Source organism: Gastrolobium bilobum, unplaced genomic scaffold (genome assembly GCF_033153095.1).
Source record: "Gastrolobium bilobum isolate Gb01-03AN ecotype WA unplaced genomic scaffold, APGP_CSIRO_Gbil_v1 utg3226, whole genome shotgun sequence".
Classification (NCBI taxonomy): Eukaryota; Viridiplantae; Streptophyta; class Magnoliopsida; order Fabales; family Fabaceae; genus Gastrolobium; species Gastrolobium bilobum.
The window spans coordinates 185,954-203,897 of NW_026897987.1; the positions used below are offsets into that span (position 1 = coordinate 185,954).

Below are 17,944 nucleotides of genomic sequence, written 5' to 3' on the forward strand. Positions count from 1 at the left end.
TATATTTTTTATCACATATGCCCCTGTAATTTTTTATTTTTTTACAAAGCACAAGGGCATATGTGATAAAAAAAAATCACAGGAACATAGATGATTCTGAAGCAAATCACAAGGGCATTGATAAACTTTTCCCTAAAAAATATGTTAAAAAAATTAATTTGTTTTTCAGAATGATATTTTAAAAGTGTGTTTAAAAAAATGATTTTGTTTAGATGATAAAGTAAAATCAATTATGAAATGTAACTATAAATATATACTCTTTTAAAAAAATTATAAATCTCACCTAAAATCAATTCTATTTTAAAAAATAAAAAATAATTCAACTCACAGTAAAACTAATTTAAAAATATAAATTTTAACGAAACATGTGAGTTATCCCAACCCAAGGAGTAAATGAGCTTAGGAATAAGCTCTCATTCTCCCTCTTATTTATCTAATAGTAATTTCATTCCACAATTCACCTTTCCACCATTCTTTTTCCCTTTTTTTTTTAATTCACAATTAATTCAAACGTATAGTTGAAATCATACGTCAAACTATACTATGAGTACATGAACTCAACTCAGCTTCAAAGTTAATTTCAGTTTATGGAGATTGAATTTCATTCATATCCATGTTTTTACCCGTAACTTGATTTTCCATCATTTGTATTGTAAGTTGAAAAAACAGTTTCCCATACACGAGAGATAAGGCACGTAGTAGCCAAAAGAGAGTAAATTGTAAATCGAAAATTTAGATAGATATTAGAAAGGTCATAGATTACTTATTTAACTTAAATATATTATAAAGAACATTTTAAGAGAATAAAAAAGAGTTCATTGAAGAGAATTGATAATAAATAAATAAGAATGACATTAGACACTAATCTTTATGTATTTAAATATAGGATTTATTATTTATCATATTATAGAAAATAAATTTACCTCCTACGCACATATAAAAATATATAAAATTCATATTTTCTCTTTTTCTCTCTTTTTTTTTTTTGGTAGAAGTTTCTCTCTTTTTTTAACATTGAACTACATGGTCCCTATACATTAATATGTATATATGAGATAAAATTATTTCCTATAACATTATAAACATTAATCCCATAAATATATTCATTATTTTCACTGTCATTCGATTTTTATTATCATCATTGTGACTAGGGGTGTTAACGAGCCGAGCTTTGGTCTTAATGGGCCGAGCCTGTGTTCAAATGTGTCAGACTGGCCTTAGCCTGTTACCTGTTACGAATATAATATCAGCACGTGGCCTGGCTCATTTACAAAAAATAAAAGCCTTGTTTAGCCTGTTTAAAAAAAATAATACAAAAAAAATTTATCCAAACAAAATATACAATCAACAGCACTAGTAATTTCATAAATATTCATAAATTTAATGTATATCCAAATAGCATAATATAAAACAAAATCATTTAAAAAGTCTGTTTAATTAATAAAATAAAATGAAATGAATTGAGAAGAGAGAGAGGGTTATCACAAATAGTATAAAAAATAAATAAAAAATAAAAAAATAATATATTAGGCAAGCTTGAGAGGCTCTAAGGCCGAGCTTTTGAATTGGAGCCTGATGCCTTTTTATTAAACGAGTTTTTATGCAAATCCAAGCCTGAGTTCAACAATCAATTTTAGACATGTAAGCTCAGGCCTTCACGAGCCGAGCCAAAGGCCCCTAGCTCGTTTAGCACCCCTAATTGTGACCAGTGTTATAAGAACCAGACCGGCCCGAAAATCGGCCCATCAACCGATCCGGTTACAGCATTGGACCCGCTTAAGTAGTCGACCCGGTGACCCGATTTTTTAAAATTAGTTACAAAATATTTTTTGCACCCTCCTCATTGGAGTGAGGAACGCCTTCTCATATCACTAAGCCACCATCACTAGTTGAATAAAATACACCATTTAATATATTTATTATATAACTATTAAGATAAGAGAATATACACCATTTAATATATTCACGTAGCAGTCAATGCACGATCATGCTGATGCTTGGCCATTCAAGGAACCAGTTGATGCACGGGATGTTCCTGATTATTATGACATCATCAAAGGCCCCTAGCTCGTCAAGCACTACCACGTCTATTGAAGTGTTCCTACTGAATTTTGGAACCAGACTGGAGCTGGAGGCCCGATGCCACCTTACTTTGAAAGTGAGTTTCAAGCCTGCATAAAAATCCATGGATGTAAGAAACATCACAGATGATATAAAGGGCAAGGAAAGGAAAAGAGTAAATGGGAGGTTGAGGCAGCATGCCTTGTAGAACATTTGTAATAAATGGTTTCTGGAGAATTATAAGTGCGTGCATTCGCAAACATTCTTCTGACATCCGCAAGAAACATCTCAAATGTGACGTAATATTGCTCTGACTCCACCCTCTTAGTCATTGTCTTCAAATCTGCGCTCACATTAATTTTCATGGGTGTTAAGTATTAACCTTCTAGGTAAGTGAACTTATGCTCTCAGTAACAAAAATGAATGTGTGTGTGTGAAACTAGGATTTGACCATACTATATAAGAAGCAAGAGCAAAAGATACAAGCAGCTAAAAAATGAGACGTCAAAAATAAATACCAGGGGAGGAAATCATAAGAAAGAATGCGAATTAATAAAGGGTCCTTTTTTTCCTGATGCAGTGTCAAAAAAGGGTTCTCTGTCTCAGAGACAAAAAAAGGGACCAGCTAGTTTTTTTTTGTTTTTTTAAAATAAAATTTACCACGACCCAACATTGTATTCTGATAAAAAAAAAAAGATTTATGTCTGTGGCAGACAATTATTTATGCAGCAACTGCAGAAATAATTTTGCCATTACAAAAAGCAATAGATAACTAAAGCTGTTACCGTGATTATAGAAACAGGTAAATTTAACATGAAATGTACGGATACTTCTTACCCATTGGATCTTTGATGATGTCATAATAATCAGGAACATCCCGTGCATCAACTGGTTCCTTGAATGGCCAAGCATCAGCATGATCGTGCATTGACTGCTTAAAAGATAAATCCGGTTTTAAGAATTAATTTGCTATGGATAAGGATCTACTTATTAATGCTCTTGTGAATTTGCAGCGTTTTCAATTATGATACTGAAAGTTAAATGACTGAAATCAGTGAAGAACATAGAAGCAACTTGCCTTTAGAAGGGAACGCATAAACGCAGTCAAACTGTCGGTGGAACCACTTAAAGCTCTGAATCGTGAATGACCCCACTGATCAGGAGTCCATCCAGCCTCTCCTGTTATTGCATTCAACCATTCATCATAAACATTAACCAGGAAATTCAGAAAATTACAAGACAAAATATGCAAAAAATAAATCATCTCTCACTCGTAAGGACATTATGGGTCAACTTTTGGACACCATCCCAGTTGATAAACAAATCTATTATGCTATGTTTGGATGGGAGGGAAGGAGGGAGCAGGGAGAGGAACAGTGACCTAATCCTTGTTTGGAAGACTTTTAAGGAGGAAGATGGAACGGAAGGGGATGCGTTCTCCCCATCCTTACTACCCCTCGAATTTGTGGGATTTGTGGGCTAGCATGGAGGCATGGTTTATTTTAAATTAAATAACAGGAAATAACCTTCCTCTAATTTCAACTCCCCAAAACAAAGAGAGTTCCCCTCCTTTACTTAAGATCAAAACAAGAAAAAGTAACTCTCCCTCCCTCCCTTCCCTTTGCTCAAGAACTTCTAAACATAGCATTAGTTTCTTATATCATAAATCACAGGAGAACAGATCTAGAAATGCAAAAACAATTACTATAACAATTAACAACACTTGAACTATGACCAGCATATGAGACCAATAAAAAGTTAAATAGTGAGATGCCCTCAGCATTAAGCAGCGAAAAAGTTAGATGCCATGCACAAGGTCTTGAATGGGAGGTGGACATCTCATCATACAAGGAAAAGTTAACAAGCCTACAAAACATAAAAATAATTGACACAAGGCATGCTATGTAAAAACTAAAAAATATTGGTAAGTCGTTAAACTGAGATCGGAAATTAAGTACTTACTCAAACCAGGGATGTCCTCAATAATTTTTTTGGGAATACCAGCTTCTTTCTGCATATTGTGTTGATCAGGATGGAGAAAAGTTAATATTCCATACGCTCTCTAATCTTACTGATATATGAAAAAGAAGAAAAATGCAACTTTGGCTAAAATAATAGATGATCCTCTCCCCTACGCCCAAGCCCTACACATTGTCAAGAAAGTTGGCATACATGCATTGCACATGGTATAAGTGCAGTGCAAATATGCCAAATGCAATCTGCATTGAGCAGATAATACAATCCTAATTCAACAAAAATCACTTAACATAGGAAAAACTTCAAATGCTATACATGAATGATCGAAACATACAAAATGAAGAATGCCTTATACCTTCTGAAAATCAATTCCAGTATAAACAATGTGACAGTTTGACAGCTCTCTGATCTTTTCATCAATTGCCTACCATTATAGCCAACAATAATTAAACACATCATGAATTGAGAAAAACATGTTAAAAATTATGAAAATTAAAAATAAATAAGGCGGTCAGAAGCAACACATCAGACAGAAATAAAATAATGCATGCAAATATATATAAATGATTGAAAATACAATCCAAAAATCTGTTCCCTTTTTTATTTTTATTGATGGGCTGTGTTGAGCTTTAGCATTAGCCTAGTCGGGACAAGGTAAAACCTAGTTATCATGTCTTAATTTTCACAAAAAGTCCAGCCTAACATGTCGATAATGATGGTTTTCCCCTGATTTTCTCTCCGAAATTTAGATATGAGATGTGAAGTTCTGCCTGCCACTTGTTTTTGGGGGAGAAATACCCTCTCTATTGACTAACAGAGAATTACAAAGAGCATTTCCAAAAGAAATTGGAATTTAGCAATTATAAACTAAACTAAATAATGAAATTCCAATTCTACGTATTAGAGATTCACTTACTGTTTAGTTTTTACCATTACTAGTTTATTGTTGCTGCTGTATTTTTACGGTGACTTAGTGTAATAATATGTTCTTGACTGTAGTAGGTTATCTACCCCTAGTTAGTTCAGACCTATGGTTAGATATTAACCAAATTCTGTTGTGTAGTTAGGTTTAGTTTAATTGCTGAGTCATACTTCCCCTACTCCAGTGGCGGCCGGTCATAAAAAAATTTATTTCAGTTTTTTTTTTTTTGTTGCAGGTTCTTATTTGTCTCTTGATTCAATATATATATTAGGAGTAAATACCCTTTTAAGTTTCTAGCAAAAAACATGATCCCCATTTTAATCCCTTACAAAAAAAATTAGTCTCGAGGTCCCTAAAAAATTTAAAGTGAATCAATTTAGTTAAAATCGTGGTCCTTCACAAATTCAAAAAAACCTACATTAGTCTCTCAAAAGGTTTGAATTTCATAGGGACCAAGTGACTAATTTTATTTTATAATGGACTAAAGTGGAGATCGAATTTTTTGTTAGAGACAAAAAAAGATATTTATTCTTATATTAGTTAGCAACGTACGGAGATGATTAAAACAACGTAGCAGCGCAAATTGATTAGAGAGAAAACTTATTCTTCCTCCATTGTCACGTTCCCATTCTCATGCTCTCTTCATCCTTTGTTTCCTTTTTCATTTTTATAAAAAGAGAGGATTGGTTGCAGGTCTGACATTCTCAAATAAGTTAATATCTAGAGACGAGGCCTTCACTGCGATTTTGCTTGCCTTATGCACTAGTAATGTTGATTTTTTTATTCACCACTATAAAATAGAATGATGATGTATGGTAAGATTTACGGGGGAATAATTGGTCAAACTATTGCCTGCAGCTTGTTATGGAAGCAAATAGATTATGAGCGGGTTTAAGCATGGATTTAAACTTTCTTTACAAAAAAAAAAATTCCGAGGGTGCTGCCCCCGAACCCGACCACTAAATGTGCGGACATAAAAAAATTTTCCTGAGTCCGCCACTGCCCTACTCTAGGGGTGTCAAAACGGGTCGACACGACACGAATTCGACACGACACGAATTTGACACGACACGAATACATCAACACTAACACGACACGAATTTTTTACGTGTCATTTTCCCAACACGAACACGACACGAATGTTTTTGAGGGTCAACCCGAACACGAATTTTCGTGTCGTGTCACGGGTCGACCCACGTGTCAAAACCTATATTGACACCCCTACCCTACTCTACATAAAGAGTATGTGGCTTTACATCAGTGTAACATCTATTCATTTTATATAGAGATATTTTCTGATCTTTCTCGCTTTCTGCTTTCTTCTTCTTCCTTCATGGCTTCTTCACAGAAATCTGTTTACTACAAAATCATGATTGCACTCCAGGTTACATTATTGCCTTTCAAAGTTTCAAGGGTGACAAATGAACTCCTAGTTCTAGAGTGACTAAATTGTTGAATCACGTATCGTGAATCATATCGAATCACAAGATTCAGACACATAATGAAAAATCACTTAAAAATATATAATATCATATAAATCCAAATTTCAAAAAAAATCAAATAGAAAAATACATAAGTAACCAAATTTAAAACCAGTTGTTTACTCATCAATCATCAAGACTAATGTTATCACTATCAGCATCTAGCATTAGTATAACTAATTCATCATCCTCTTCATTATCACTATCAAATTGGGATATTTTTAATTTGTATTTGGTTTGGGCATTGGGATTTTTGGAAATCCTTTAATAAGTAATTGAGTTTCCAGATTCTCCATAATTTGAATCTCGCATTTCTTGTTCATTTCCCTTTCCAAAATCAGACTGCATTTTGAACCGCAAATATTGATATGATTTGCAATACAAAACGTAATCATGCAATTCCGCAATTCAAGGAGCGATTCATGATCTGCTCCGATTCACATTTTATCCGTATCGTTTTTGTTCTGTATCGAATCATATTGTGCGATACTAATGACAATGATTTCATCTGTCTTGTGGGAGTGAATGAGTGGACACCTTGCCAGGCCCCATTTTATCATGGTTCCAGATGCAAAGTTTTTGACAACCCCCTTGCACACCTTTTGCAGTGAGTATGCATATGTGGATGAGAGGACAAGCTTATAACAAATGGGAAAAAATAAGGTCTTTTTTTTAAAAGAAAAACCCAATTTAAGTGAAACAGGTTATTATTTTAACTGAAAGAAATATATTGAAACTTTAATAAGAAAGTTCATTAGTGTATCTTATCATAATCTAAGATAATCTCAAATAATGTAAAGTAAAACTAAAATACTAACAAGTAGAAATCATCTTACCTGCCTTTGACGACGGATCATAGGTGACAATTCAGTGTAAGGGAGCTTTGGATCAATCTTGCATTCCATGAGAATCCCCCCATCATAATCCTTTATATAACTGAAATGACAATTAATTGTAATGAATTCTCATAGACAATAAACAAAATAACAAAAATACAACTACGTAAATAAATAGTGAATGATGAAATTATTATTCTATGGGATAAAAAATCAGAATCTAAATAAAAATCCCTGTAATTGGTATTTTGCAGCTCTACACTCCTAACAATCAAATATAAATTAAACAAAATCAAATTATAAAATTTTTCATCTTTCTTAATAGACACTACATCTAAAAAAGAATCTTAAAATGAAGGACCTAGTGAGAAGTGCTGCTAATAGATTTAAGACAAGGAGATTGAGTATATCCGTACCCTTGCCATCGATCTTTCTCCAAGTGAATCTCTTTTGTAAATCCCTGTAGAACACACTCAAACATCATTGCAATATCTAAAACAGTATCCAGTCCATTCAACAGAATGGCATTTTTACAGCAACCCCCCCCCCCCCCCCCCCAAAACAACAACAAAAACACACACAGAAAAGATTCCTATATCACTGCTACTGTATATTGGGACTATTCTATGCCAATCAGATTCCTGACAAACTTAAACAGGAAATAGACAAATCTTTGTAAAAGTTTTTCCGCAGGAAAACTAAAATTGACAGCTTCCTCCTATCAGCAAAAATAGGTTCTCAGCAGATGACTTAACAACTATTATCTAGATTTGGGAGTGTGCCTACCAACAAATGATAGGTTGGCCTTCATACTATGTAATTTGTAACATACTATGTAATGCTAGTTGGTAAAATTCAGATGTTCTTCTTTCATCTTTAACCAACCAAGCCAACAAGGACCACAGAGAAAACCTTCCTTGACAGACAGAAAATGAGTTTTTTAACCCAAATTAGGCATTTTCTCTTATGTACTTTTCTCTTTTATTTATTTTTATTGTATTTTTAATTTTTAATTTTTTTCTATTTTTTATTTTTATTCTTTTTTTTCAATCTTTTCTTACTTATCATTTGGGTTTGTTGAGATATATAAAACTATTAATGTAGCCTCACCCAATAGCTTAAGCTTTTGGGTTCAATTGGTTCTTTACATTGGCCACCAACCCTAACTAATTTCAGATAAAGATATTCTTGATGTTAAATCACATGGCTGCACCTTCTCTACTGGCACAATCCAAGAAGGATGAGCCAATGCAAGGGTGGCACAATTCATATTGCATCTACACATGTTAGAAATATGGTTTTTTCCTGCCATGGAACTTGGGCAATCCATGTTATTCAGGGAAATTGTTCAAAAAATGTATTGTTTTTGTAACAAGTTCGAGAATTTGAATATGTTTTGGTAAAAAAGAAAACTCCAAAAACTTGTTTTCAGAAAGCAACATATCTTTCTCACTACTGGCCTCAGGTTTATCAAACGAAAGAAGAAATAAATGCCCAGATAATAAGGATCTTAAATATCGATAAGCAGACCTGTTTGATAAAATAGCCAACAGCATTATTGTCAGCATATGTGAGAAAATGTGTCAACCCATCTTTATCACGTGCATGCTGTTTTAAGTGATTCATCAATCTGGTACCATAACCTTTTACTTGCTCATCAGCTGTAATTGCACAAAAGGCTATCTCACCAAACTTCTGGCTATAAATCATAGAGCACAGCAGTATTAGTATATAAAACCATAGATTAACCTTGCAAGTTTAGTTTTTTTTTTTTTCCTTTTGAGGGAGGGAGGGAAATGATATCACTAAGTGGGCAAGAAACAAAAATAATGGGGCAAAACAAGGAAATACAATATCTATTTAAAACTTAGGTCTTTTCTACAAAAATATACGTCCAACTTAATCCCAGATTATTCACTTAAATGGACCTTGAGGAGCATTTTCATCACTGCAACCAAAGTGCAAATTTGCATAGGACAATATAACAATAATAAAAACAGAGAGACAACAGTTCACCATTTTATAAGCTAATCTTTGATAACAAGTAATAACTATGTAAACCTTAAGTTTTCAGATATTAATACAGGAAAAATATCAAAGTAATGAAGCAAAAATAGAAAATTTCAGAGACAAAACATAATCAGAGACTGCTAGGATCTGAAGAAAAAGTAGATATGGAGACAAATTATTACCTTGCATATGGGCGATATGTAATGCCTCCAACAACATGATTACGCCTTATGACCATTACAGACTTATGACTCCTGCAAATTTAACATCAAGAGAATTTAAAATTATAAAGACAGTAAGATAAAACTCAAGGATAACAGGGAAAAACTTACTTAAAAGAGCTTGTTTAGAATATAGAAATCTATATTACAGTTTCAAACTCTTATTTAATGAATTAACTAGTTCACAAATCACTATGAACTGACCATGCTGGCAGACTAGAATTTGTATAAAAAAAATCTCAATATATCAAACAACAGATACCTCCTAATATAATATCAAAGTTTAATCTTAAATAAAAGAACAAGAGATGATAATTTAATGCCCTTCGTTCTTATTCCCTGTTTCATATTTGTTTGGTCACAAAGGAGGAAAGAACAGGTCATATATGGCAGTAAAATGATTTGGTAAACCATAAAAGCAAGGGGCCCCCCCACCCCACCCCACACTTCATAGTTAACTTGAAACGTGTCTGCTCATATTTCTACATCTAAATTTCAGGATCTTAGTTGCAATGGAGAAAGAAAAAAGGGGGGAGGGGTCGGGGAATCATTATCAAATAAGTTTTCCAGTTGTTACTATATCCAAATGTAAAAACTTTACATTCCAAACTAGAAACGTTAATGAACAAAAATTGTAAGACATGCTTGTTTGGGATTCTGTTGGGCAATCCAAAATAATTCTCCTACATAACCTTGGAGTTATTTTTGCTTTTGGATGGAGAATTAATTCTCACCAGATCCAAAACATACACAGATTTATTTCAGCATCATATGAGTAAGAAATTACGCTGGGTACTTAAAATATTGTTGGCATTACCTATCCATAAGAAGTCGGACAATGTACTCCTTGGGCATATTTGGAAGTTGCTTACCAAATATATTCTTCAATCCTATCAACCTGAGGAACAACAAAGTCAACAATGGAACTCGTTATCACTGACGATCATTTTGCTAATTATAAAAATACTGAGTTTTTATTTACAAAAAAAAAAATACTGATTTTTTGAACACAAAAAAATTGCCAACTGAATTTCATCCAGCCAGTTCCTGTGGGTAATGCATAACTTACATGCAGGGACGGATGCAAAGGGGGGGCGAGCAGGTGCCTTGACCTAATAGTTTTTCATGTTAAATGTATATACTCTTGCACCAATTTGTAATTGGCCTCCTACTATATTTTGAAAATTTTAAGTAGTCATTAGGGTAATCCGAATGTATGTCATTAGATTATTTGGTCTACTAGCTCAACAAACAAATAAATAACACATTTTTTTGTTGAAAGAGACACACACAGATTAAGTGCATTATGCTCAACGTTGATAGATTAAATTTATTTTTTAAACTACCAAACTTTTATTTTAATATCATAACTTTTAAACAATTACTTTGATATTCAAAATATATATTGGCATCACATCGGTCCTCTATTTATTAGCACCCAAATGGCCCCTCAATGTCAATGCAGACCTATGAAGCACCGATTCCGACACGGTGTTTTCGATACATTCTCGCTATGGGATGTCGATAGGATACAATACGTTTCCGATACGTTGAAAAAAAAATTAAGGAGTATCGGTGCTTCATAGATGAAGACCATCAAAGTGGTCCTTCAAGTTCCACTAAATTTATCTTTCAATGGACTAGAATAATTATATTAGTTGCCATTTGGGAACCAATTTGATATCTCCTATAAAAGGTGGACAAATTTAATATCAATTACATCTTTAAAATACAAAAATATATTTTTACTCTAACTTTAATAATTAGCCCCCTCACTAGTTAAATTTTTGGATCCACTTGAATATAAAATAATATGTTGTATATTGATCTAATTCAGAGAGTTACAATATATAGAGACTCTAATGGGCTTATAGGAAAGACCCAAACCTAATACAATCAGAATATAATCAGAATAATTACAGACTAATCATATCTAATTATATCTAATCAGACTAATCATATCTAATCAAACTAATCATATCTAATCATATCTAACACTCCCCCTCAAGCTGGTGCGTATATATTGTGAGCACCAAGCTTGTTACAAATGGATTGAACCCGAGGACCTCTAAGAGCTTTAGTGAAGACATCCGCGAGTTGATCAGAGGAGTTGACGAAAGCAGTCTTGATTTCTCCTCATTGAATCTTTTTATCGAATGAAGTGACAATCAATCTCTATATATTTGGTCCTCTCATGAAAGACAGGATTAGAGGATATATGTAGCGCAACTTGATTATCACATATGAGTGTCATGGGTTGTTTCTGTTCACAAAGATGAAGTTCCTGAATCAACTGCTTTAACCAGATTAACTCACAGGTAGTATTTGCCATTGCACGATACTCAGCTTCTGCACTAGACCGAGCAACTACAGGTTGTTTCTTGCTCTTCCACGAAATTAAGTTTCCTCCAAAAAAGACACAATAGCCGGAAGTAGAGCGCCTGTCCGAGGGTGATCCTGCCCAATCAGCATCTGAATAACCACAAATTTCTGTATTTCCCTGATCTGAATACAACAAACCTTTTCCTGGTGCTCCTCTGATGTATCGGAGGATCCTCACAGCAGCATCCCAATGTGAATCACAAGGGGAATCAAGGAACTGACTAGCCGTACTAACAGCGAAAGAAATATCTGGCCTAGTCACAGTAAGATAATTGAGCTTCCCAATTAGCCTCCGATAACTTCCAGGATCAGATAACGGCTCCCCCTGTCCGGGCAATAACTTGACATTAGGATACATGGGTGTATCAACTGGTTTACTCCCCAACATACCAGTTTCTTCGAGGATATCCAAGGCATACTTCCTTTGACAAATAGAAATGCTCTGTCTAGATTGCGCCACCTCAATTCCCAAGAAGTAGCTTCCCAAGGTCCTTTGTTTGAAATGCACTAAATAAATGCTGTTTTAACTGACGAATTTCGTCTTGATCACTTCCAGTGAGAATGATGTCATCAACATAGACTAACAAATAGATGCACTTGTCAGGAGATGTAATCCTATAAAATACAGAATGATCAACTTTACTGCGGATTAAGCCAAACGCCTGAACGGCAGAACTGAAGCGACTGAACCATGCTCGAGGAGACTGCTTGAGACCATATAAGGATTTTTGAAGACGACACACTTGTCCAGACTCTCCCTGAGCAACAAAACCAGGTGGTTGCTCCATGTAAACTTCTTCTTGCAAATCACCATGAAGAAAGACATTTTTGATGTCAAGTTGAAGGAGTGGCTAGTGACGAACAGCAGCAAGGGCAAGAAATAGGCGGACGGATGCCATCTTGGCAACAGGAGAAAAAGTATCCCCATAGTCAAGACCAAATATCTGAGTGTAACCTTTGGCCACCAAACGAGCTTTGAGGCGATCAACAGTGCCATCAGGACCAACTTTGACAGTGAATACCCATCGACAGCCGACTACTGACTTTCCGAGAGGAGTAGGAACAAGATCCCAGGTGCCATTGGAGTGAAGTGCTTGCATTTCATCAATCATCGCCTGGCGCCAACCCGGATGAGATAGTGCTTCACCTGTGGTTTTAGGAATAGAAACAGACGAAATACTAGAAACAAAAGTAAAATGTGGTGAAGAAAGTCTATCATAACTCAAAAAACTATAAAGTGGATGAGGGTTGCGAGTGGATCGAATACCTTTGCGAAGGGCAATAATCTCTGATGAAGGATCCGGAGGAGAAGAGTCGACTGGAGCAGGCGGTGAGTCAGTAAGAGTCAAATCTGCTGGAGGCGCAGGCTGACGACGCTGATAGGTGAGAAAAAGACGGTCCTCAGGGATGGAGGCAAGGGGTAGCTCCTCCGAGAGTCACCTGCAACTGGTAAAGACAAATCAAGACAAGGAACAAGAAGAACATGATCAACTTGTGTTATCTGAGACGGGATAGAATGAAAAGGTTGTTGATCAAGGAAAGTGACATCAGCTGAAACAATATAACGCTTGAGATCAGAAGAGTAGCAACGATACCCCTTTTGAAAACGAGTGTATCCAACAAAAACACACTTGAAAGCTTTGGATGTTAACTTATCTTTACCTGGAGTAAGATCATGAACAAAGCACATACATCCAAATACATGTGGAGGTAGAGGATAGGAAGATGCTCCTGGAAATAAAACACTATGTGGAACTTCATTATTAAGTACGGAAGAGGGCATGCGATTGATGAGAAAGCAAGAGGTGATTATAGCATCTGCCCAAAAACGGAGTGGAACATTTATGTGAATTAGTAGGGTACGTGCAGTTTCAACCAGATGTCTATTTTTACGTTCGGCCTCTCCATTTTGTTGTGGAGTGTGTGGGCAAGTGGTTTGGTGTATCGTTCCACGTTTCTCCAAAAAATTAGAAAATTCAAAAGACACATATTCTCTTGCATTATCACTGCGCAAGATTTGAATAGAAGCACCAAATTGAGTAGTTATTTCAGCACAAAAATTTTGATAAATTGAAAATAATTCAGAACGATTTTTCATTAAATAAACCCAAGTACAACGAGAGAAATCATCAATAAAGGTGACAAAATACTGAAAACCCAAAACAGACATTGTTCGACTCGGACCCCAAATGTCAGAATGAACAATAGAAAAGGGAGCATCAGCTCGTTTATTGACTCTATTAGCAAAGGAGGAGCGAGTGTGCTTTCCTTGCTGACAAGACTGACAATTTAAAGACTTAAGACTAGACAAAAAAGGAACCATATGCTGAAGCTTGGAGAGGCTTGGATGACCCAGACGACTGTGAATTAGCTCAGGAGACTCTGTGAGAGAACATGCTACTGGAGAAGGTGGTGCAATCAGATAGTAAAGACCTCGTGACTCAATGCCCGCTCCAATCGTCTTCCCCGTACCCGGATCCTGCATAGAGAAGGATTGTTTAGAGAAGGTAACAATACATGAAAGAGACTGAATCAACTGGCTAACAGAGATTAAATTAAAAGGGATGCCGGGTATATAATAAACAGAGGTCAAAGCTAAAAAGGGAGTTGGGTTGGCTTCCCCAATTCTACGAGCAGGAGCCTTAGTACCATCAGCAAGAGTAATAGAGGGTAAATTATTAGAATAAGAAAGTAAAGTGAAAAGATCCTTATTACCACAAAGGTGATGAGTAGCACCTGAGTCTATTATCCAGGGTCCAAGAGATGATTGAGAAAGGCAAGCAACATGATTACCAGTGCCTTGAGTAGGATGCTAAGAGGAAACCTTCTTGAGAAGTGCCTCATATTCGGCACTGGAAAGAGTAACTGATCCAGTAGGAGGTGGTGTAACATCAGTCTGAGCAAAGTTGGCAGTCAGTGGTTTCAAGTGAGGGTACTTCCTGTAGCAACGTTCTTCAAAATGTCTAAGATTCTGGCAATAATTGCAACGAGGCCTCTGTCCGCGGCCAACCTGTCCGCGGCCACGACCGCGACCACGTCCACTGTTCCAAGAATCATTGGAGCGAGAAAAGAATGCAGTGGAATCGGTAGCTGGCACATGTGTGGGAGCTGTTGGTTTGTCCTTAAGATTCAGAAGGCGTTGGAAAGTGTGTGACAGGCTAGGAGTCTCAGCACTGGTTAGAATATTCTCACGAACACTTTCTAACTCCTCAGAAAGACCGGAGAGAGTTATGACCATAAAGAAGCTCTTCACCTGCTTCTTGTACGCAGAGGCATCTGCAGCATGAGGTAACATAGCCAAGAATTCTTGCATCAAAGAACGTATCTTACCAATATAAGTTTCCATTCGAGACTCTGGAGATTTGCGCAATTCCATTATCTGAGACACAATTGAATAAAGCTGTTGAATGTCATTGGTGTAGAGGTTTTTAGCTTCCTCCCATACGTCATAGCAGGTCTCAAAGGAGATGAAAATGTCTATAATCGTCCGATCAATGGACTGCCAAAGGATACTTAGCAGTTGAGCATCAATCTTGTCCCATTCAGATGTCTGGTCTTTTGAAATATCGGCAGACTTAGTTGTGAGATGTGGACCGTGCCCCTGACTAGTAAACCAGATCTTAACTGAGGTAGACCAGGTCTTATAAGTAGCAGATCCGGTCAGTTTCATTGTTGTAATGGATGGGGTAGTACTGGAGATGACTCCAGTACTATTTTTGGATGTGCAGGCATCAAAAACTTAAATAAAGATGACCAGAAACAAATAAAAGGACGAAATAAACACAGTTTACCAAATAAAAATAAAACAGACTCAAATAGAAAATTCCAGCACTATGAACAATGACGATGAATAGTGGGTTATCACTGATATCAAAAAATAAGAATGCACAGCACTTGAAACAATGACCGGAAAGCAAAGAATCACTGATATCTTCTGAACGGACGAGACCCACAACGAATGAAGACCAGATCGGAGAAGAGGGGAGGAAGGCGAGCTGTTCTGTCTTGGAGTGGCCGGAAAAAGCCACCGGAACAGTGCTCACGCGCCGGTGAGAGGCGGCGCGTGAGGACCACGCGCAGAGAAGCTCAGCCGCATGTGAGGGCGCGTGACTTGGCCGCCGGTGATGGGCCTTTTGCAGAGTAGATCGCCGGAGGAAGGGGGTTCTGATCGCGTGCTGACCGAGCTAAAAACTCGCCGGAAAAGTGCTCTGACGGCCTGAACAGTGGCTGACGGTGGCGGATGGTGGTTCCGATGACCGTTGGAGGTGCTGACGCGTTCGGAAATTGCTCGGAAGGGACTTACGGTCCTTGATGTCTTGCCGGAAGGATGCACGGCAAAGAAAGGATGACTCCTAAGCAGTGGGCTTAGGTTTTAAGGCGAAAACAAGGTTTCTAAGCGGAAGCGAGGGTCCCCAGAACGAAAGAGCTCTGGTACCAACTTGAATATAAAATAATATGTTGTATATTGATCTAATTCAGAGAGTTACAATATATAGAGACTCTAATGGGCTTATAGGAAAGGCCCAGACCTAATACAATCAGAATAATTACAGACTAATCATATCTAATCAGACTAATCATTTCTAATCAGACTAATCATATCCCCCTCCCTAAATGAAGTATAAAGCCTAAATGAAGTATAAATACTTTATTTGCGGAAATGCTAACAAGGAGATGAGTAATGCAGGCAGGGCCACGTAAATGTCAAAGACAAGAGAGGAATATATACCAAATCATATGTTCATCAATGCCATCATTCGAATAGCATACGAATTTGAGCCTTCCTGCTTCCTCCTGAAAAATTTTCAGATGACCACATCGTCGTCACAACCATGAACCATGAACACCAATCACCTCAAAATAGTTCGTAATTATTTATTTATTAAAATTTAAACCAAGAGACAAGAAAAAGGGAAAAGCCAAATGTGAAAACTATTATGTTACATTGTGAGTTTTAAAACAATTTTCGAACATAATTTACAAATAATTATTCATATTTTTTCTTTATGAAATTCATGAATGAGGCTAAAGGGGTTGGTACCTCTTTCCTGAGACTCTCTTCCCTAGCGCTGTAAGCACCACTAGTTTGTAAATTATCAGTAAATATCTTAGTTGCGTCCTCCTTAACCACGATGCCGGGGACGGACCCGCCGGTGGCGGCGGCGCCGGCAGCACCAGTCCCGGCGGGTGCAGCGTCTTTGGCGCCATCGGAATTCTCGATCTTAACGTTGGAATTATCGGTCTTGAGCTTGGTGTTGCGTGCAGCGGAGGGAGGGTTGCTGAGCCTTGCAGCGGTGAAGGTACGCATGGAGGAATCGTTGTCGTTGTCGTAGTCGTCCTCGTCGTCGTCCACGACGGCGTCCTCGGAGTCGTCATCGGAGTCGGAGTCGGCGCCGCGGGCGGAGATGCTCTCGAGGTCGTCATTGGAGGTGAGGGCGCCGTCGCGCGTGTCGGCGGAGAAGGAAGAAGGGGGAAAGGGAGGCGCGTGGTCATCAGACGCGAGCTTGCGCTTGTGGATGGAAGAGGTGGCGGAGGCGGAAGCGGAGTGGGAAGGTGAAGGGGACTGAGAGCTGCGGGAACGGAGGGTTCCTCCGCCGTGCGTCTCCATTTAATTACAGTTAGGGTTTTGTTACCAATTATTCGACCTGTTCCTTAAAGTGATCAAATGTGCAGCGCTACTCTTAACTCGTCCTTTGTCTTTTTTGTTTTTTTATGGGAACCAATCTTATTCACCGGAATTATGGAACCGGAAATATTTATGGGGAAAAGTATTTCTCCAGGTACTAGAGATAAAGTTATCTTTAGTGAGCTCAAAATTGTAGGAGCAATTGCATCTGATCTGCGGAAGCGTATGAGACCATTGTGATTTGAATGTATATGGATCATCATGCTTTTATCATTTACCTCTTTAATGAGACAGATGTGAGATGATGTTGTTCCTCACGCTTGAGCTCTTTTCGTCACAACCTGAACTCACGAACTGTTGAGATCCAAGTTCTCTCGAGGAGAAAGGGGAAGGTAAACCTTTCACGCTATCTCTCGAGGAGGAAGGGG

The 17,944-nt window shown here is 37.1% G+C and overlaps 1 protein-coding gene across 1 annotated transcript; it reads right to left on the minus strand.

The window, feature by feature from the left end:
• Positions 1 to 1,472: 1,472 nt before the first annotated feature.
• On the minus strand, positions 1,473 to 17,587 carry LOC133311959 (histone acetyltransferase GCN5-like). Its single transcript, XM_061513091.1, has 13 exons — positions 16,932 to 17,587; positions 16,620 to 16,684; positions 10,326 to 10,406; positions 9,470 to 9,541; positions 8,808 to 8,976; positions 7,694 to 7,737; positions 7,278 to 7,377; positions 4,394 to 4,462; positions 4,024 to 4,072; positions 3,140 to 3,240; positions 2,899 to 2,992; positions 2,263 to 2,404; positions 1,473 to 2,171 (listed from the first exon to the last, which is right to left on the minus strand). Exons 1-13 carry the CDS (start codon positions 17,496 to 17,498, stop codon positions 2,102 to 2,104), a joined length of 1,623 nt encoding a protein of 540 aa, XP_061369075.1. The 5' UTR covers positions 17,499 to 17,587; the 3' UTR covers positions 1,473 to 2,101.
• Between the last annotated feature and the right edge of the window lie 357 nt (positions 17,588 to 17,944).